The 14,699-nt window shown below is 46.1% G+C and overlaps 1 protein-coding gene across 2 annotated transcripts in view; it reads left to right on the top strand.

Annotated features, from left to right (window-relative positions):
• Positions 1–14,699, top strand: part of BCO1 (beta-carotene oxygenase 1) — a 41,812-nt gene that overhangs the window by 13,463 nt on the left and 13,650 nt on the right. For both annotated transcript variants that reach the window (XM_036346904.1, XM_036346902.1), the window contains 5 exons: positions 320–449; positions 2,430–2,577; positions 4,670–4,817; positions 8,324–8,544; positions 11,368–11,625. In XM_036346904.1, the coding sequence (XP_036202797.1) occupies positions 320–449; positions 2,430–2,577; positions 4,670–4,817; positions 8,324–8,544; positions 11,368–11,625 (905 nt within the window). The remainder of the gene's footprint in view (positions 1–319; positions 450–2,429; positions 2,578–4,669; positions 4,818–8,323; positions 8,545–11,367; positions 11,626–14,699) is intronic.

The following is a 14,699-nucleotide window of genomic DNA, read 5'->3' as shown; positions in this document are numbered from 1 at the left end:
GCTTTTATTGAGCACCTACTATATGCCAAGTGCTATACAGGCCTTAAATGCCAAAGTAATTCTGTGAGAAAGGTATCAGGATCCTCATGTCACAGTGAAGGGGGCTAAGCCTGCATGTGACACAAGGTCAAGTGCATGGCTGGTAGATGATGGAGCAAGGATTCATATCCATGTGGAGACTTGCATCTCCTCAGGGGTAAAGCTCATGCCTATCATGCTCACCCTAATATCCCCCCGTAAAACCCCTGGGATGGCTGAAATCAACGTGAAAGCCTGGTGAAGGTGTTAGCCTGCGATGATTCTGCTTCTTCTCTTTCAGGTGAAGTCTGTTACAGGAGCAGATACCTGAGAAGTGATACCTACAACGCCAATATGGAGGCAAACAGGATTGTGGTGTCAGAGTTTGGAACAATGGCCTATCCAGACCCCAGCAAAAACCTATTGTCCAAGTAACTGTCCATTTTTAATCTGGTCATGCTTTATGATGTCCTTGATGGTCAAAACAACCAGCGTTTGCTGCTCTGACGATGGTCTTTAGGGGAGATGAAAATGTCACGTGACTGGCCTTGGCCTGTCTTCGCTATGCAATTTTTGGTCACTGATAGCAAGAGAGGCAAAGAGCAACTGACAGATTATTAGGTATTCTCCCACATGGCTGGTGGGAGAGCAATTTGAAAGTATCTATCAAAATTGCAAATGCACATTCCCTTCAGTCCAGAGGCATACTTGTTCCTGCTGAAATGATAAATGCACAAGGTTATTCATGGCTGCATTATTTGTTATAATGAGGAACTGAAAATAACCCAAATGTTCATCAACAGAGGAATGGTTAGATTACTAACAGTAAAACTACAAAAAAAAAAAAAAAAAGTACCAGGCAGAAGTAAAAAAAAAAAAAAAAAAAAAAAGGATGTTTCCTATGTATCAAATGGGAGGATTTCTAAGATATATTAAGTTAAAAAAATCAAGGTATATAAATAGCAAAAGTCCTGGCCGGGTAGTTCGGTTGGTTAGAGTGTCATCCAATATTCCAAGGTTGTGGGTTTGATCCCTGGTCAGGGCACATATAAGAATCAACCAATGAATGCATAAATAAGTGGAACCACAAATTGATGTCTCTGTCTCTGTCTCTCTGTCTCTCTGTCTCTCTCTCTCTCTCTCTCTCTCCCTTCCTCTCTCTCCCTCCCTTCTTCCCCCCTTCCTTTCTCTGAAATCAATAAATAATTTAAAGAGCAAGAAATATGCTATATTTTGTGTAAAAAGGCAGGAAGAAATATAGATTTATTTTGCTTGTACATGCAAAAAGAAACTGGAAAGATGCATAAAGGAGGTGGGAAACTGGCAAATGGGAGAAAAGGGTAGGGGAAGATTTTTAGTTGTATATATTTTAAATCATCTGGGTTATGATGCGTATGAATGTATTACATATTTAACAATTAAATTGTTGGCCACGGAATCGGGCTTGCTGTCAGTATCCCCTTCCTGGTACCCGTTATATATTATAAAAGAATTATGAAATGCGTTAGGGGTAGAGGGGCCCAGAGATGGATGATGGCTTCTGCTTTTCCAGAATTGCTCTAAACTCACATTTGCAGGAGGGGGAAGAGGCAGCAAAGAAAAGGGGAGGGGAGGGAATGAATATAAAACCACCTTTGGGGCATCCTTGCTGTTATATTACTTGCCAGTAGGGGGAGCACTAACCAATACAGGAATCCAGGATCCTTTTTTTCTGCTTTGGGTTTGCCTTTTTTCTTTTTCTTTTTTTTTAATTGATTTTATTGGGATGATGTTGATTAATAAAAGTATACAAGTTTCAGGCATACAATTCTATAATACATTATCTGTATATTGTAGTATGTTTACCACCCCAAGTCAAGTCTCGTTCTATCCCCATTTATCCCTTAACTTTTTTGAGTTTGCCTTATGATCAAATTAGTTATGGGTTCTTAACTTAAAATTAGTTTGCTTTCTTTAAAAAACAACAACAACAACTCATTTCCTGGACAAATTTGAGGTAACCAGTGTGGACTCACATTCCTGCCAAAAGCAAAGATTAGTTGTTTTGCTAGTCTTTAGGGACCATTATGGGTACATGTATGGTTTCTATAGAGCTTCTTTAAAATCTTCAGAATAACCCACTAGTTCTTTCTGGCTTTGGTGCGGGAGACCTTTGGATTTTTGAGAGCCCAAAGGGCTCAGTTGGTGGCCATGTTGTCCAGCTGATTGTCACTCCTTAGTTTATTCATTATGGTGGTACCTTTGGCCACTTGATATCTGAGTCCTCAAGTGACATTTTGGGACTCAGCACTTTTTCTGCCTTAAGTTGAAGTAGCACATTTTAAGTGTTAAGAAAACTACAATCATCTCAAGCAGAATTTTCCAGCTGGGTAGACCCAGCCACTGACCCATACATTTGCTTTCTTCCCCAGAGCTTTTACCTACTTGTCCCACACCATCCCAGATTTCACAGACAACTGCCTGATTAACTTCATGAAGTGTGGAGAAGACGTCTATGTGACCACGGAGACCAATTACATCAGGAAAATCAACCCACAGACTCTGGAAACTCTGGAAAAGGTATCACTGAATTTACAATGAGCATCAGTTTTTGACTCAAGACAGGAATCCCTTAAGGGGAGGCCATGTGGACTGCAAGAACTCGTGGCATTTACACTAGATTCTAAGCTTTTTTAGGGCTGGGACTGTGTTTTTTCATTTTTGTGGCTGTTTTCGTTCCTAGGGCTACCTTAGCAAGCGCCACAAACCAGGTGGCCTAAAACAATAGAAATTTGTTCTCTCACAGTTCTGAGGGCCGAAAGTCTGAAATCAAGGTGCCATAGAGCCATGTTCTCTCTGAAGGAGGACAGTGTTCTCTAGGGGAGGATCATTCCTTGCCTCTTCCAGCTTCTGGTGGTTGCCAGCAATCCCTGGTGTTCCTTGACTGATAGATAGGATGTATCACTCTAGTCCAGCCATGGGCAAACTACGGCCCGCGGGCCGGATCCGGCCCGTTTGAAATGAATAAAACTAAAAAAAGAAAAAAAGACTGTACCCTTTTATGTAATGATGTTTACTTTGAATTTATATTAGTTCACACAAACACTCCATCCATGCTTTTGTTCCGGCCCTCTGGTCCAGTTTAAGAACCCATTGTGGCCCTCGAGTCAAAAAGTTTGCCCACCCCTGCTCTAGTCCCTTCTAAGGATATAGATCATTGGATGAAGGCCACCCTAATCTAGCATGACTTCATTTTAACTTGATTACATCTACAAAGACCCCATTTCTAAATACAGGCACCATGAGTTAGGACTTCAACATATCTTTTTGGAAGACCACAACTCAACCTTTAATAGAGTCCATAATTCTTGGCTCTGAGTGGTAGCTCAGTGAGTGTCTAAGTGAATGGCTATGCTGGACCTCCCAGGAATCGCAGTGGCCCTACCTTGTATTGACCTGAAGAGGGAGGCATTAGACAGAGAGCAAGAGTACAAAAATAAATGCCCAAGCAGATACCTTTTCTGGGCCGAATCAAGTCAACATTTTTGTCAAAATCAATAGACCCACTTTCAATTTTTTTCCAGCTGGCCGTTCAAAGCCTCAATGACTTAATCATACATTTTAATGGTCTGTTAAAAGGAGTGCTTTTCTTAGCTGTGAAATTATATCCAGCTCTTTTTAAGCGAGGTGGCATAGGTCTAACTGATGTATGAGTTCCACAAAGTCGCAGAGAGGAAATCCTAGGAGAGAAAGGAGTATTACTTGAACAGAGGATTGCCTGACTTTTAGCGGGGGGCTGTGCTGTCCTGGGGAGGAAGGGCATACAGCAAGTTCCCAGGCCACCTCATTGTTTTACAGCTGCGGCTTGTTCAGAGTGGGCCATTATTGAGCTTGCTAGTTGAATTTGCTTTGACCACCTTTTTTTTTTGTCTTATGTGTATATTTTTTATTACTCCTCACCCAAGGATATTTTTTCCATTGATTTTAGAGAGAATGGAAAGGGGCAGGGAGGAAGGGAGGGAGGAGAAGAGAGAGAGAGAGAGAGAGAGAGAGAGAGAGAGAGAGAGAGAGAGAGAGAGAGAGAGAGAGAAACATTGATGTGAGAGAGACACATGGATTGGTTGCCTCCTGCCACCCTTTGGTGCACAGGCCGACACTCTATCACTTTGCCACATTGGGCAGGGCTGAACAAATGTTTTTGTAACCTCTCCATTCCCAGAATAATCCTATGAGAGAGGCCTGGAGATTTCTGCCTCTGTGGAATGCAAAAGGAGATGGTTTAAATGACTTCAGCAGAATGACACAGAGCCGTGGCCAAAATTAGCACTATGGCTGCCTCTCTGCACAGGTCATTGCTGAGAGCTCTCTGTGGTGAGGTGTCCTGTATTCACTCTGAGGACCCCCGACAGGGCCAGGAAGCAGGATCTGAAAAACTGCCACAGAAAACACAGGGCTCACTAACCCCCTGCAACCTATTTGCTGTAGAGGCCCCCCATGAGGTTATATCAGTTCACAAGAATAAACCTTCTCTTGAAAGGTGAAGTCTGCCTTATTTTCAGATGAGACAATGTGCAGAACTAGCCTTCATCTCTTTGAACCTAGAATCAGTCAGCTATTCATAGGATTTCAACTTCTCTTCTTTTTAAAACCAGGTGCCTGTCATATTTTTCAGGTTGATTATCGTAAATATGTGGGTATAAATATGGCAACAGCACATCCTCATTATGATTCGGCTGGAAATGTTCTCAACATAGGCACATCCATTGTGGACAAGGGGAAGACAAAATATGTGATTTTTAAGATCCCTGCCGCAGCACCAGGTAGGTCGTCCTGGGGGTACAAGAAGCACGGACACCAAGTGGCTCTCTCTGAAGAGTTCTGACTTTTGTTCATGACACAGACTCAGTCTGACACATTCCCTCCCAGATGGTCCAGATGACCATGAGCTCTTTTCCCTTCTCTAGGAGAAAAGAGATGTTGCTGGGCTTTCTTTCAGAAGAAGTGAATCCTTTACTATCCTAACCTTTTCTGTAGTTTACAGTTTATTTATTTATTTATTTATTTATTTATTTATTTATTTATTCATCCTTCATCCACCCATCCATCCACTCATTTGTCATCCACACATCCATCCATATATATCTCATCTACCCATTTCCCTTTCCTTCCCTTCCTTCCTTCCTTCCTTCCTTCCTTCCTTCCTTCCTTCCTTCCTTCCGTCATTTTTTTAGTCTTCTGACCAACTTTTGTATGTCAGGGCTGTGCCACCCACTTTCATGCCAGCCCCCGAAGCCAGGTTCCCAGGGTTGTTCAGGGAGCTCAGCCCTGCTGGGATCAACTCCAGTTCCCCACCCTGCTCTGCAGGCCTTCTGGACCTTCTCCACTTAGCACAGGGATCCTGGAGGGAAGCCCAGGCCAATTGCGATTGCGTGTTCCTGAGGGGGAGGAAGGTGGGGCTTGTGGCCTTATTTTGTCCAGGACCCTCGTGGGCACCTCACCCAGGAGACCAGGCCTCCCGTGGTGGCTGGAGATAGGGCAGAACTATACGGGTGCTTGGCTTGGCCTCCTGGTTTAGGAAAACTGATTTCCATCTGTGCTCCCGGCTGCTCCCTCTCCCCAGTCCTGTAGGACCTCCTAAGCAAGCTACCAGGCTCTGCTGGCAGATGTGAGCAAGCCCCTGAAGTCAGAAGGTGCAATGAGCATTCTTGTTAAATGGAACTCCTATTAATTAAACCAATAAATGTATCTAGGGTGTAGCTTAGAATCCTAGAATGTCAGGCCTGGGGGTGGTCTAGGCATTTGAGTTTACCACCTCATATTACAGAGGACTATGAGGCCCAGGGGATCAGGTGACATGCCACGGTCACAGCTTACAGTAACGTCATGCAAGCAGCTACCCCGAGCGCCTGCTCCCTGCTGGCGGCTTCCCTAGGATCACACCCATCTCCTGCCTGCCAGGCCAGGGTGCTTTTCATTTTGGTTTGCTTTGTGCTTCATTTGTTTTGTGTAAAAAAGAACTAACCCACAAGCCACAGCCTCCCTCCCACCAGCCAGCTGTTCACAGTGTGCACAGGTGGCCACAAGGAAGGGAGAGACGCTTGCAGACGGCTCGTTAGAAATTAGCCCCAGGCCTGGGAGGGGAGGCCTTTTGGCCCATGGGTGACTCATGCTTGCAGAGGAATAAGAAAGCTGAACGGCACTGAGCACCTTCCGTGCCTGGGCACTGGGCGAGGTACTCGTACTCCTCCATTATCTCATTTTTCTCGTCCTTCATGCCGTGAATGTTATGACCCCTAACACATAGCAGAGGAGGGAGCCAGGCGAAGGGGCTGTCTTCTTGGTTTACCCTGCAACTTTGGCCATAATGATAGGTCATTCCACCAAGTCTCAGGTTCCCATCTATAAAATGCGAATTATACAGCCTACCTTGATGGTCACAATATATGGAAAAACCCCTCATCACCAATAGGTACTTAGTCTCTCCCAAGTGTTTCAGAATGGGCAATGGCAAGAGAAATTCATGAAACCCTCTGAAATACATGTCTGTATTAGGAAAACTCCAGTTTCCCCACCTTTGTGTCTCCTTCACTTTGACACTCCCACACACTCACAACAGTTCTGACCCTGGCTGGGGGGTGAGAGGTTCCCCACACCAAGCAGTTCTCTGTAATGCCCGCTGATGTCCTGTGATTTCACTCAATCCTAAGGCTATCTACTTGATAGTGACAACCCCATAGGTTAAGCGCTCAGTCCCACAAGACTGCTCCTACCCAACCCACTTCAGATGCCAATCACAAGCAGTAGGTCCCCAGGTTATCCACAGCTTCTGTCCGACTTGGCTACAAATCAGGCCCCCCCTCCCCACCCCGGTTTCAATTAATTTGCTAGAGCGTCTCATAAAACTCAGGGAAACACGTTTGCCAGTTTATTAAAGGCCACAATAGAGTATACACATGAATATACAGATGAAGAGATGCAGAGGGTAGGGTCTGGGAGGTTCCGGGGCTCAGGAATGCCTGTCCCATGGAGTTGGGGTACATCAGGCTCCGAGTGTGCATGTGTTTGCTTACCTGTAAGCTCTTTGAACCCCATACTGTTGGAATTTTACAGAGGCTTTCTTCGGTAGGCATGATGGATGATTAACTCCATTTCTAGCCCCTCTCTCCTCTCTGGAGCAGGGGTGGGCAAACTTTTTGACTCGAGGGCCACAATGGGTTCTTAAACTGGACCGGAGGGCTGGAACAAAAGCATGGATGGAGTGTTTGTGTGAACTAATATAAATTCAAAGTAAACATCATTACATAAAAGGGTACGGTCTTTTTTTTTTTTTAGTTTTATTAATTTCAAACGGACGGATCCGGCCCGCGGGCCGTAGTTTGCCCACGGCTGTCTCTGGAGGATGAGGGATGGAATTGAAAAATTCCAAGCTGTAATTATGACTTGGTCTTTCTGGTGACCAGCCCCCATCCTGGAGCCCACCCAGAGTCAGCTCAAAAGATGCTCCTCATGCTCTTACCACTTGGGAGTTTACAGAGCTTTCAGGAGCCTGGGGTCATGGATGGGGTCAAAGACCAAACATTAGAACAAGGGATGTTCCTCATGCTCTCACTACTTAGGAAACTACACAGGTTTTAGGAGCCCCGTGCCAGGGCCTGGGGGCAGACGCCAAAATATGCTTTTTCTATTAACTCACAATGTCAAATGAGGGTCCTCAGCTAAATATCCAAGCATTAGCCTGGGAGCTGGCCCCTCCCCTGGGCCAGCCTGATGGAGCCTCAGGCCCAGCCCGCCTGCTGAGCCCAACTCCATGTTTCATTATGCTCCTCAGCTGATCCATATGCACATCAAAGTTTGAGAGCATTGCTCCAGAACAGGGGCTGACAAACGTTTCCAGTAAATATTTCTGAGAGTCAATATTTGAGGCTTTGCAGACAGGTAGTCTCTGTTGCAACTACTCAGCAGCACTGCTGTGGCTCGAAAGCAAAAGCAGCCGTGGCCCCTGCATAAAGGAGGAAGCATGCTGTGTTTCAAATAAACCTTCATCCAAAAGCAGGTGGAGGCGGGTTAAACCCGGGGCTGTGTTGTGGACCCCTGGCCCAGAGGTCTGACTGTGGTTCACTGTTTTCAGATGCAGAACCCGGTCTCAGAGTGGGGTGGGCCTGTGCCCCGCATCAGCTAGGCAGCACCCCTTCACCTGCTTTCCTCGTCAGCTCCTTTTCCAAGGTTCTTAGTGACCAGGTCAGTTTGAGGGGCTCTGCTGCAGGTGATGGTGCTGTGGTCTGGGCATCCAGGCCCTGCTTGGTGCCTGAGTCTTGCTTTTCTCCAGACAGGATGAAGAGGAAGAGCCCCCTGCAGCACACGGAGGTGCTCTGCTCCATCCCCTCCCGCTCCCTCCTCTCCCCAAGCTATTACCACAGCTTCGGGGTCACCGAGAACTACATCATTTTTCTCGAGCAGCCCTTCAAGTTGGATATTCTCAAGATGGCAACTGCGTACATCCGGGGAGTGAGCTGGGCTTCTTGCCTGGCTTTCCACAGGGAGGACAAGGTAAGCCCTGGCTGGGCCTCATGAGGACACGCAACATGAGGACGGCCAGAGTGAGGTGTCCCTGGACACTGAGACGGAGGTCAGCACGGAGGAGCTTTCGTAGGAAAGGAGGAAGTAAGCTACCGTACAGCCTCCCCGGAGGCATCAGCCAACCTTCCAGAGAGGTCTGAACTTAGGGTGGTCCTTCAGAGAGGTCCTGAGTTAGGGCAAGGGTGCTGGGCCTTTATGGTCCCAAATCAATAAGTCAGTGAAGAAGACTGTCCTGAAAAGGTAGCCTCATCAACCAAGGCAGTCCCCACTCACCTCAGTCCTAACCAATATCTGGGCTCCTTCAGCCTCCATTGTCCATTGACAAGGCCTTTTCAGCACCCCTGTGGCTGCTGTGTAATGTCAGGGCAGGGGGGCCATAGATTGTTCAGACATCATAATGAGAGCGTTCCACCAGACAGTACAACAGAAACATCTTCCATGTAGGGACACCTGGGTGCACCAAGTATGTATGTGTGAATGCATGTGAGTGTGTCCATGTAGGTATGATGTCTATATATGTCTTCACATGTGTATATGTGTATAAATGTGTATATGTCTATATATATGCATGTACATGTGTATGTATATATATTTTTTTGCTGCTGTTACTTGTGAAATATATCAAGTAATTTCTATACTTCCATGCCATTCAGATAATATGGAAGTATAGAAACCAACCTATTAGGCCCCTTCCCACCTCGTCCCCACTCCTCCCCCCAACCATTGCCCTCTCCAGAGAGAACTACCATATCCGTTTGACATCCTTCTGTTCCTCTTTCCACGCACCACACACATCTTTATGTACATATACAAATGTGTGTCGTCGTCCCCCCCCCCCCCGGCTCTTTAAGGCTTATATTTTCTTCTCAGGGAGGAGCGTAAGGTGTTCAAAGGAACAAAGGACTTAGGTGTGGTCCCTCCTCTGCTAAGGCCTTCCACTTATTTTCCATATTCCTTGGAATAAGATCCAAAGGCCTCACTCTTTGGCCTGTAAATCCCTACACACCTCATCCCAACCAGAGGCTCCCTGCTCACTCCACCTCCTCCTGTATCTCAAACCAGCCACACACATTCCTGCCTCAGCAACCTTTGGGTTTTCTATCCCCTGGAATATTCTTCCCTGCATGGCTTCCTACCGAAACTACTCTAGGTCTCAGCTCCAGCCCCCTGACCTCGAGGCCTTCCTTGGCGAACTTATCTATAACAGACCCTTCCCCAGGCTTCTCCATCCCCGGGTCTGCTTCACTTTTCTCAGTAGCGCTCATCATCCTTGACAGAGGATATATTTGATCATGGGCTGTCGGCCTCACCCCAACTGAAATATAAATTGCAGGAAAGCAGAGGCTTGGTTTTGTTTTGTCTCTCTAGTTCCTGAGAAATTGTCTGTGTCATAGACCCTCTATAAATATTTGTGGAATGAATGAGTGGGGCAAGGGGGCGGCAGGGGAGCCAGTTAAATCCCCCAAACACTTCTTGGGAATGGCGAAGTTAGGCCACATTGTTTACTCATAGGGTGAACCATAGGTAGTCTCTTGTGTGCCTTCCATTGTTCTGCCTCCCCACATCTCTGACTTCTCCCAGGATGTCAATTAAAAAGGGGCTGAGCTTTTTGTCAACCTGTCTGCAGTGTTTTTCATTTATGTGTTCACTCTCTTAAAATGCAAAGAAAGACTGCTTCTTTAGAGAGTGCTCATACCAAAAATAAAAAATCCTCAAATACCTGAGGCGCATCCCACTGCCAGGAGCTGCAGGGCCCTCTGTGCCTCCACCCTGAGGCCCCTGGGGATTCCCCGGCTCTGGAGGGCAGGCTGAGAACCCTGGGAGAGCTTTGGAAGACATTTCGAAGAGAACTTTCTGAAAGACCCAGGGATTGGGATCCTAGGGAAGAAAAGGCCTAAAATAATTACCCCTGTACTCACTGTCCTGCTGACTCCCACCACCACGCTATCAAAGCTTTCCTCCTCTGCACCCTGCCCAACATTCAAAGCTTGATTCTGAGGAAGGCGAGAGAGAAGCAAACAAGCAGGGAGGAGGTGGTGAAAGATCAGCCAGGAGTGGGCCTCCCTTCCTTTCAGGAGGAGGGTGATAGGGCCAGAGCTGCCAAAGGATAGAACCACCCCCTCCCTTTGGATTAGGCAACTGGGGCTGCAGATATGGCTAATTACCACCCAGGGTGGCACCACCTCGTGACACCCAGAGTGTGTGCAGCGCCTGGCCTCATGAGCAGATACCCATGTGGGATCCTTAACTAGAACCAGGTCACTCAGCCCTCCAGGGCAGGGGTGTTGCTGTGGCAACCGCATCCCGGTTGCAGGCTCTGTGGTGCAGGTTGGAGAGGGGACCCAAAAGGGAAGGTGTGGTTTCAGAGTGTTAGGGGCTCTGGCTGTGGATGGAGCCTGGGAAGCCCTAGAGCTCTGGCACCTCACCAGTTCTCTCCAACTCGGCCATTTCCAGGGAGCTGGCATGTTGCCGCCCACCTGGAATCACAACCAAGGGAAACAGTGCACCCCCCGGGGCCTTCCCCAAACACTGTCCTGGGGACACAGAAGCCCTGGCCCACAAACTTCCTCTCCGTGGGAAAGAGGTGATCCCAGACATGCAGCAAGTGACAGCCCCACATACCCAGTGCTCTGCGGGGCTGGCACTCTGGAGTGGGACACAAGGTCGGAAGGGGGAAGGGACACTCCGGGCATGAGCCAGTACATGGCAGGGCTGGGTCTTGTCCCGTACCTGAGGCCGCCACGCTGGGCCAACAGAGGGGGAGCTGACCACTGGATGTGCCTCTTCTTTCAGACTTACATTCACATTGTCAACCAAAGGACTGGGAAGCTCGTGTCCACCAAGTTTTACACGGACCCTATGGTGGTCTTTCATCACATCAACGCCTACGAAGAGGACGGCTGCCTTCTGTTTGACGTCATCGCCTACGAGGACAGCAGCCTGTACAACTGCTTCTACTTGGCCAACCTGAAACAAGGCTTCGAAGGGAACTCCAGGATCATCCCTGTCCCCACCCTCAAGAGGTTCGCCGTGCCCCTCTGCACGGACAAGGTAATGGCTTGAAGGAAGGCCGTTTTATTCCTGGGGAGACAGGAGTGCCAGGTAGGAAGCTGAGTTGGTTGACATTGAAATCCAAAATGAGCTGTTCTTAAAGAGAGACAGAAAAAGGTTTTTATTATTTTCCCATAGTAGATAGTCATAGTAGAAACTAGAAAATATAGATTAAGTAAAAAGGAAAGAAATTCCCCATAAACCCCTTGTAGATATATTTGTATTGCCCCCCCAAGTCAGTCTCTCTCTCTTTCTCTCCATAGCTAGCTAGCTAGCTAGACAGACACACTGATATATATGTATATATGCACATAATTGACATGTATATACAGTATATGTATATTGTATATACTACATACATATTGATATATATCTTGATTTAGTGATTAAACTTATGTAGTGTGATTTAATTTTATAAAAGGAAATCAATTACACTGTACATATTTTTAACTGCTTTATTTTTTTATTTTAAATCTATTTTTTATTGATTTCAGAGAGGAAGGGAGAGGGAGAGAGAGATAGAAACATCAATGATGAGAGAGAATCATCAATCAGCTGCCTTCTGTACGCCCCACAATGGGGATTGAGCCTGCAATTCAGGCATGTGCCCTTGACCAGAATTGAACCCAGGACCCTTTAGGCCACAAGCTGACGCTCTATCTACTGAGCCAAACCAGCTAGTACTAACTGCTTTATTGAGATATAATTCACATGCCATATAATTTACCCATTTTCACCCATTTAAACTGTAATTCAATGGCATTTAGTATATTCACAGAGTTGTGCAACTATCACCACAATCAATTTTAAAACATTTTTATTACCCCCAGAAGAAATCTCGTATTCCTTAATCATAACACCTCCCAAATCCCTCCATCCCCCTGCCCTAGGCAACCACTACTCTACTTCCTGTCTCTGAGGATATATTTCTCGGGCATTTCATAGAAATGGATCATACGGGAGTGGTTTTCTATGACTGACTTCTTTCACTCAGCATCATGTTTTCAAGGTTCATCTGTGTTGTAGTATGTGTCCATACATGGCTGAATGTGTACATACTCTTTTGTGTACTGCTTTTCCCACCTATTTGTATATCTAAATATCTTTCCATGACATTAAATGTTCTTCTACTATTTTCCTGACAGCTTATGGCAGGGATTCATCGTTTTACTATTTTCCTGACAGCTTATGGCAGGGATTCAACACCATTTGCCTACCAGGTGCCCTGCTGTTGAATAGTTCTGTTCTTGCATTAAAAATGACCACTAGGTCAGATATTATCCTTAATTAGGGTGATGCTGCCAGAGTTCTGGACTTGGTTTTGGAGGCTACAGAGGCTTCTGGCTCCAGAACTCACTGACTTCATGACTTAATTTAAATGAAGCCAAATTCATTTCAATTCAATTTTGATGGCTCATATTTACTAACTGCACTCTATATGCCAGGTACTTTGCTAAGTGTTTTATTTTCCTTACCTCACTTAATGATCCAACCAACTTGTGGGAGAGGTCCTTATATTAGACTCATTTAATTGATGAAGACACTGAGGCTCAGAGAAGTTAATGAATGTGCCCAAGGTCACACAACTCAGAATGGCAGGGCCAAGGTTATTATCTGCACCAGCCTGTCTCTAAACCCATCCTTATGGATGGTAAGGGGTATAACTCCTGGAAAGAAACCCCGATGGGTCGCACTGATGCCTCTTGGGGCTCTGCAGGCCTGAGGGGTAGGGGACACTCCCACAGCGCCCAGGGAACCTCTCCCACCCTCACTGCCAGGCTCCTTACTGCCAGGCTCCTCAGTGCTGGAGTTCAGGCATCTCCCAACCAGTGAGCAAGGCCTGCATTTAAATACCAGGTCTGTTGGTTGTTCCTGTCTCTCTGGCATTTCCCCATCTGCATATCTCTGTTGTGATTTACACCATATTTCCTATCACCTCTATTTAACATTTACAAGTCATATTTTTGCTTAAATCACTCACTGTTGAAAGAAAACTTATCACTACCCAATGGAAAGCCAGCCTTGCTTGCTGCAAATAGCAGGCAATCATAAGCATAAAAAAATGGAAATAAAGCAGAGGTCTTACACTCTAGCCAAGACTTAATGTCTTTGTTAATAAGAAAGTTCCAAAATGTATTACCTGTTAAAGACTGAGTGGCACCTAACTGAGACTTGTTTCTTGACCTGTCAGAAAGCTTGGAAGAGAAAAAGGAATTAGCTTTCTCCCTGGGGCTATTGAATGAACTGGCCGTGTCCCACATAATCTTCACATGAGCCACCGCCCTCTGTGCCCCTTGCTCTGGGCAGGGCCTCAAACCGCAGCTCCTGGTTCCAGGAAGCAATGGGGGTGTCACAAAGCTCACAGGTGGCAAATCCCAAGGCCCAGCCCGCCCCCACTTCATGTCGACCTCAGTCCGGGGAAAGACAGAGAGGAAAGACTCCCTCCCACTGCCCACACACCACCGTATTTTATAACCTTTTGTCACGCTCGAAAATGATTTGCTTCCTTGGAACCAAGCTAAGACGTTTTTTTTTTTTTTTTTTTTTTTTTTTTTTTTTTTTTAATTAAATCTTTATTGTTCAGATTATTACATTTGTTCCTCTTTTTTTTTCCCCCCATAACTCCCCTCCTCCCAGTTCCCGCCCCACCCTCCGCCCTCACTCCCCACCCACTGTCCTCATCCATAGGTGCACGATTTTTGTCCAGTCTCTTCCCGCATCTCCCACACCCCTTTCCCCCCCAGGAATAGTCAGTCCATTCCCTTTCTATGTCCCTGATTCTATTATAATCACCAGTTCATTCTGTTGATCAGATTATTTATTCACTTGATTCTTAGATTCACTTGTTGATAGATGCATATTTGTTGTTCATAATTTGTATCTTTACCTTTTTCTTCCTCTTCCTCTTCTTAAAGGATACCTTTCAGCATTTCATATAATCCTGGTTTGGTGGTGATGAACTCCTTTAGCTTTTCCTTATCTGTGAAGCTCTTTATCTGACCTTCAATTCTGAATGATAGCTTTGCTGGATAAAGTAATCTTGGTTGTAGGTTCTTGGTATTCATCACTTTGAA

The sequence above is a fragment of the Myotis myotis genome, unplaced genomic scaffold, assembly GCF_014108235.1.
Source record: "Myotis myotis isolate mMyoMyo1 unplaced genomic scaffold, mMyoMyo1.p scaffold_m19_p_19, whole genome shotgun sequence".
In the NCBI taxonomy this organism is placed as follows: Eukaryota; Metazoa; Chordata; class Mammalia; order Chiroptera; family Vespertilionidae; genus Myotis; species Myotis myotis.
The sequence above is the reverse complement of the archived record's forward strand: the minus strand, read 5'-3'. Positions and strand labels throughout refer to the sequence as shown.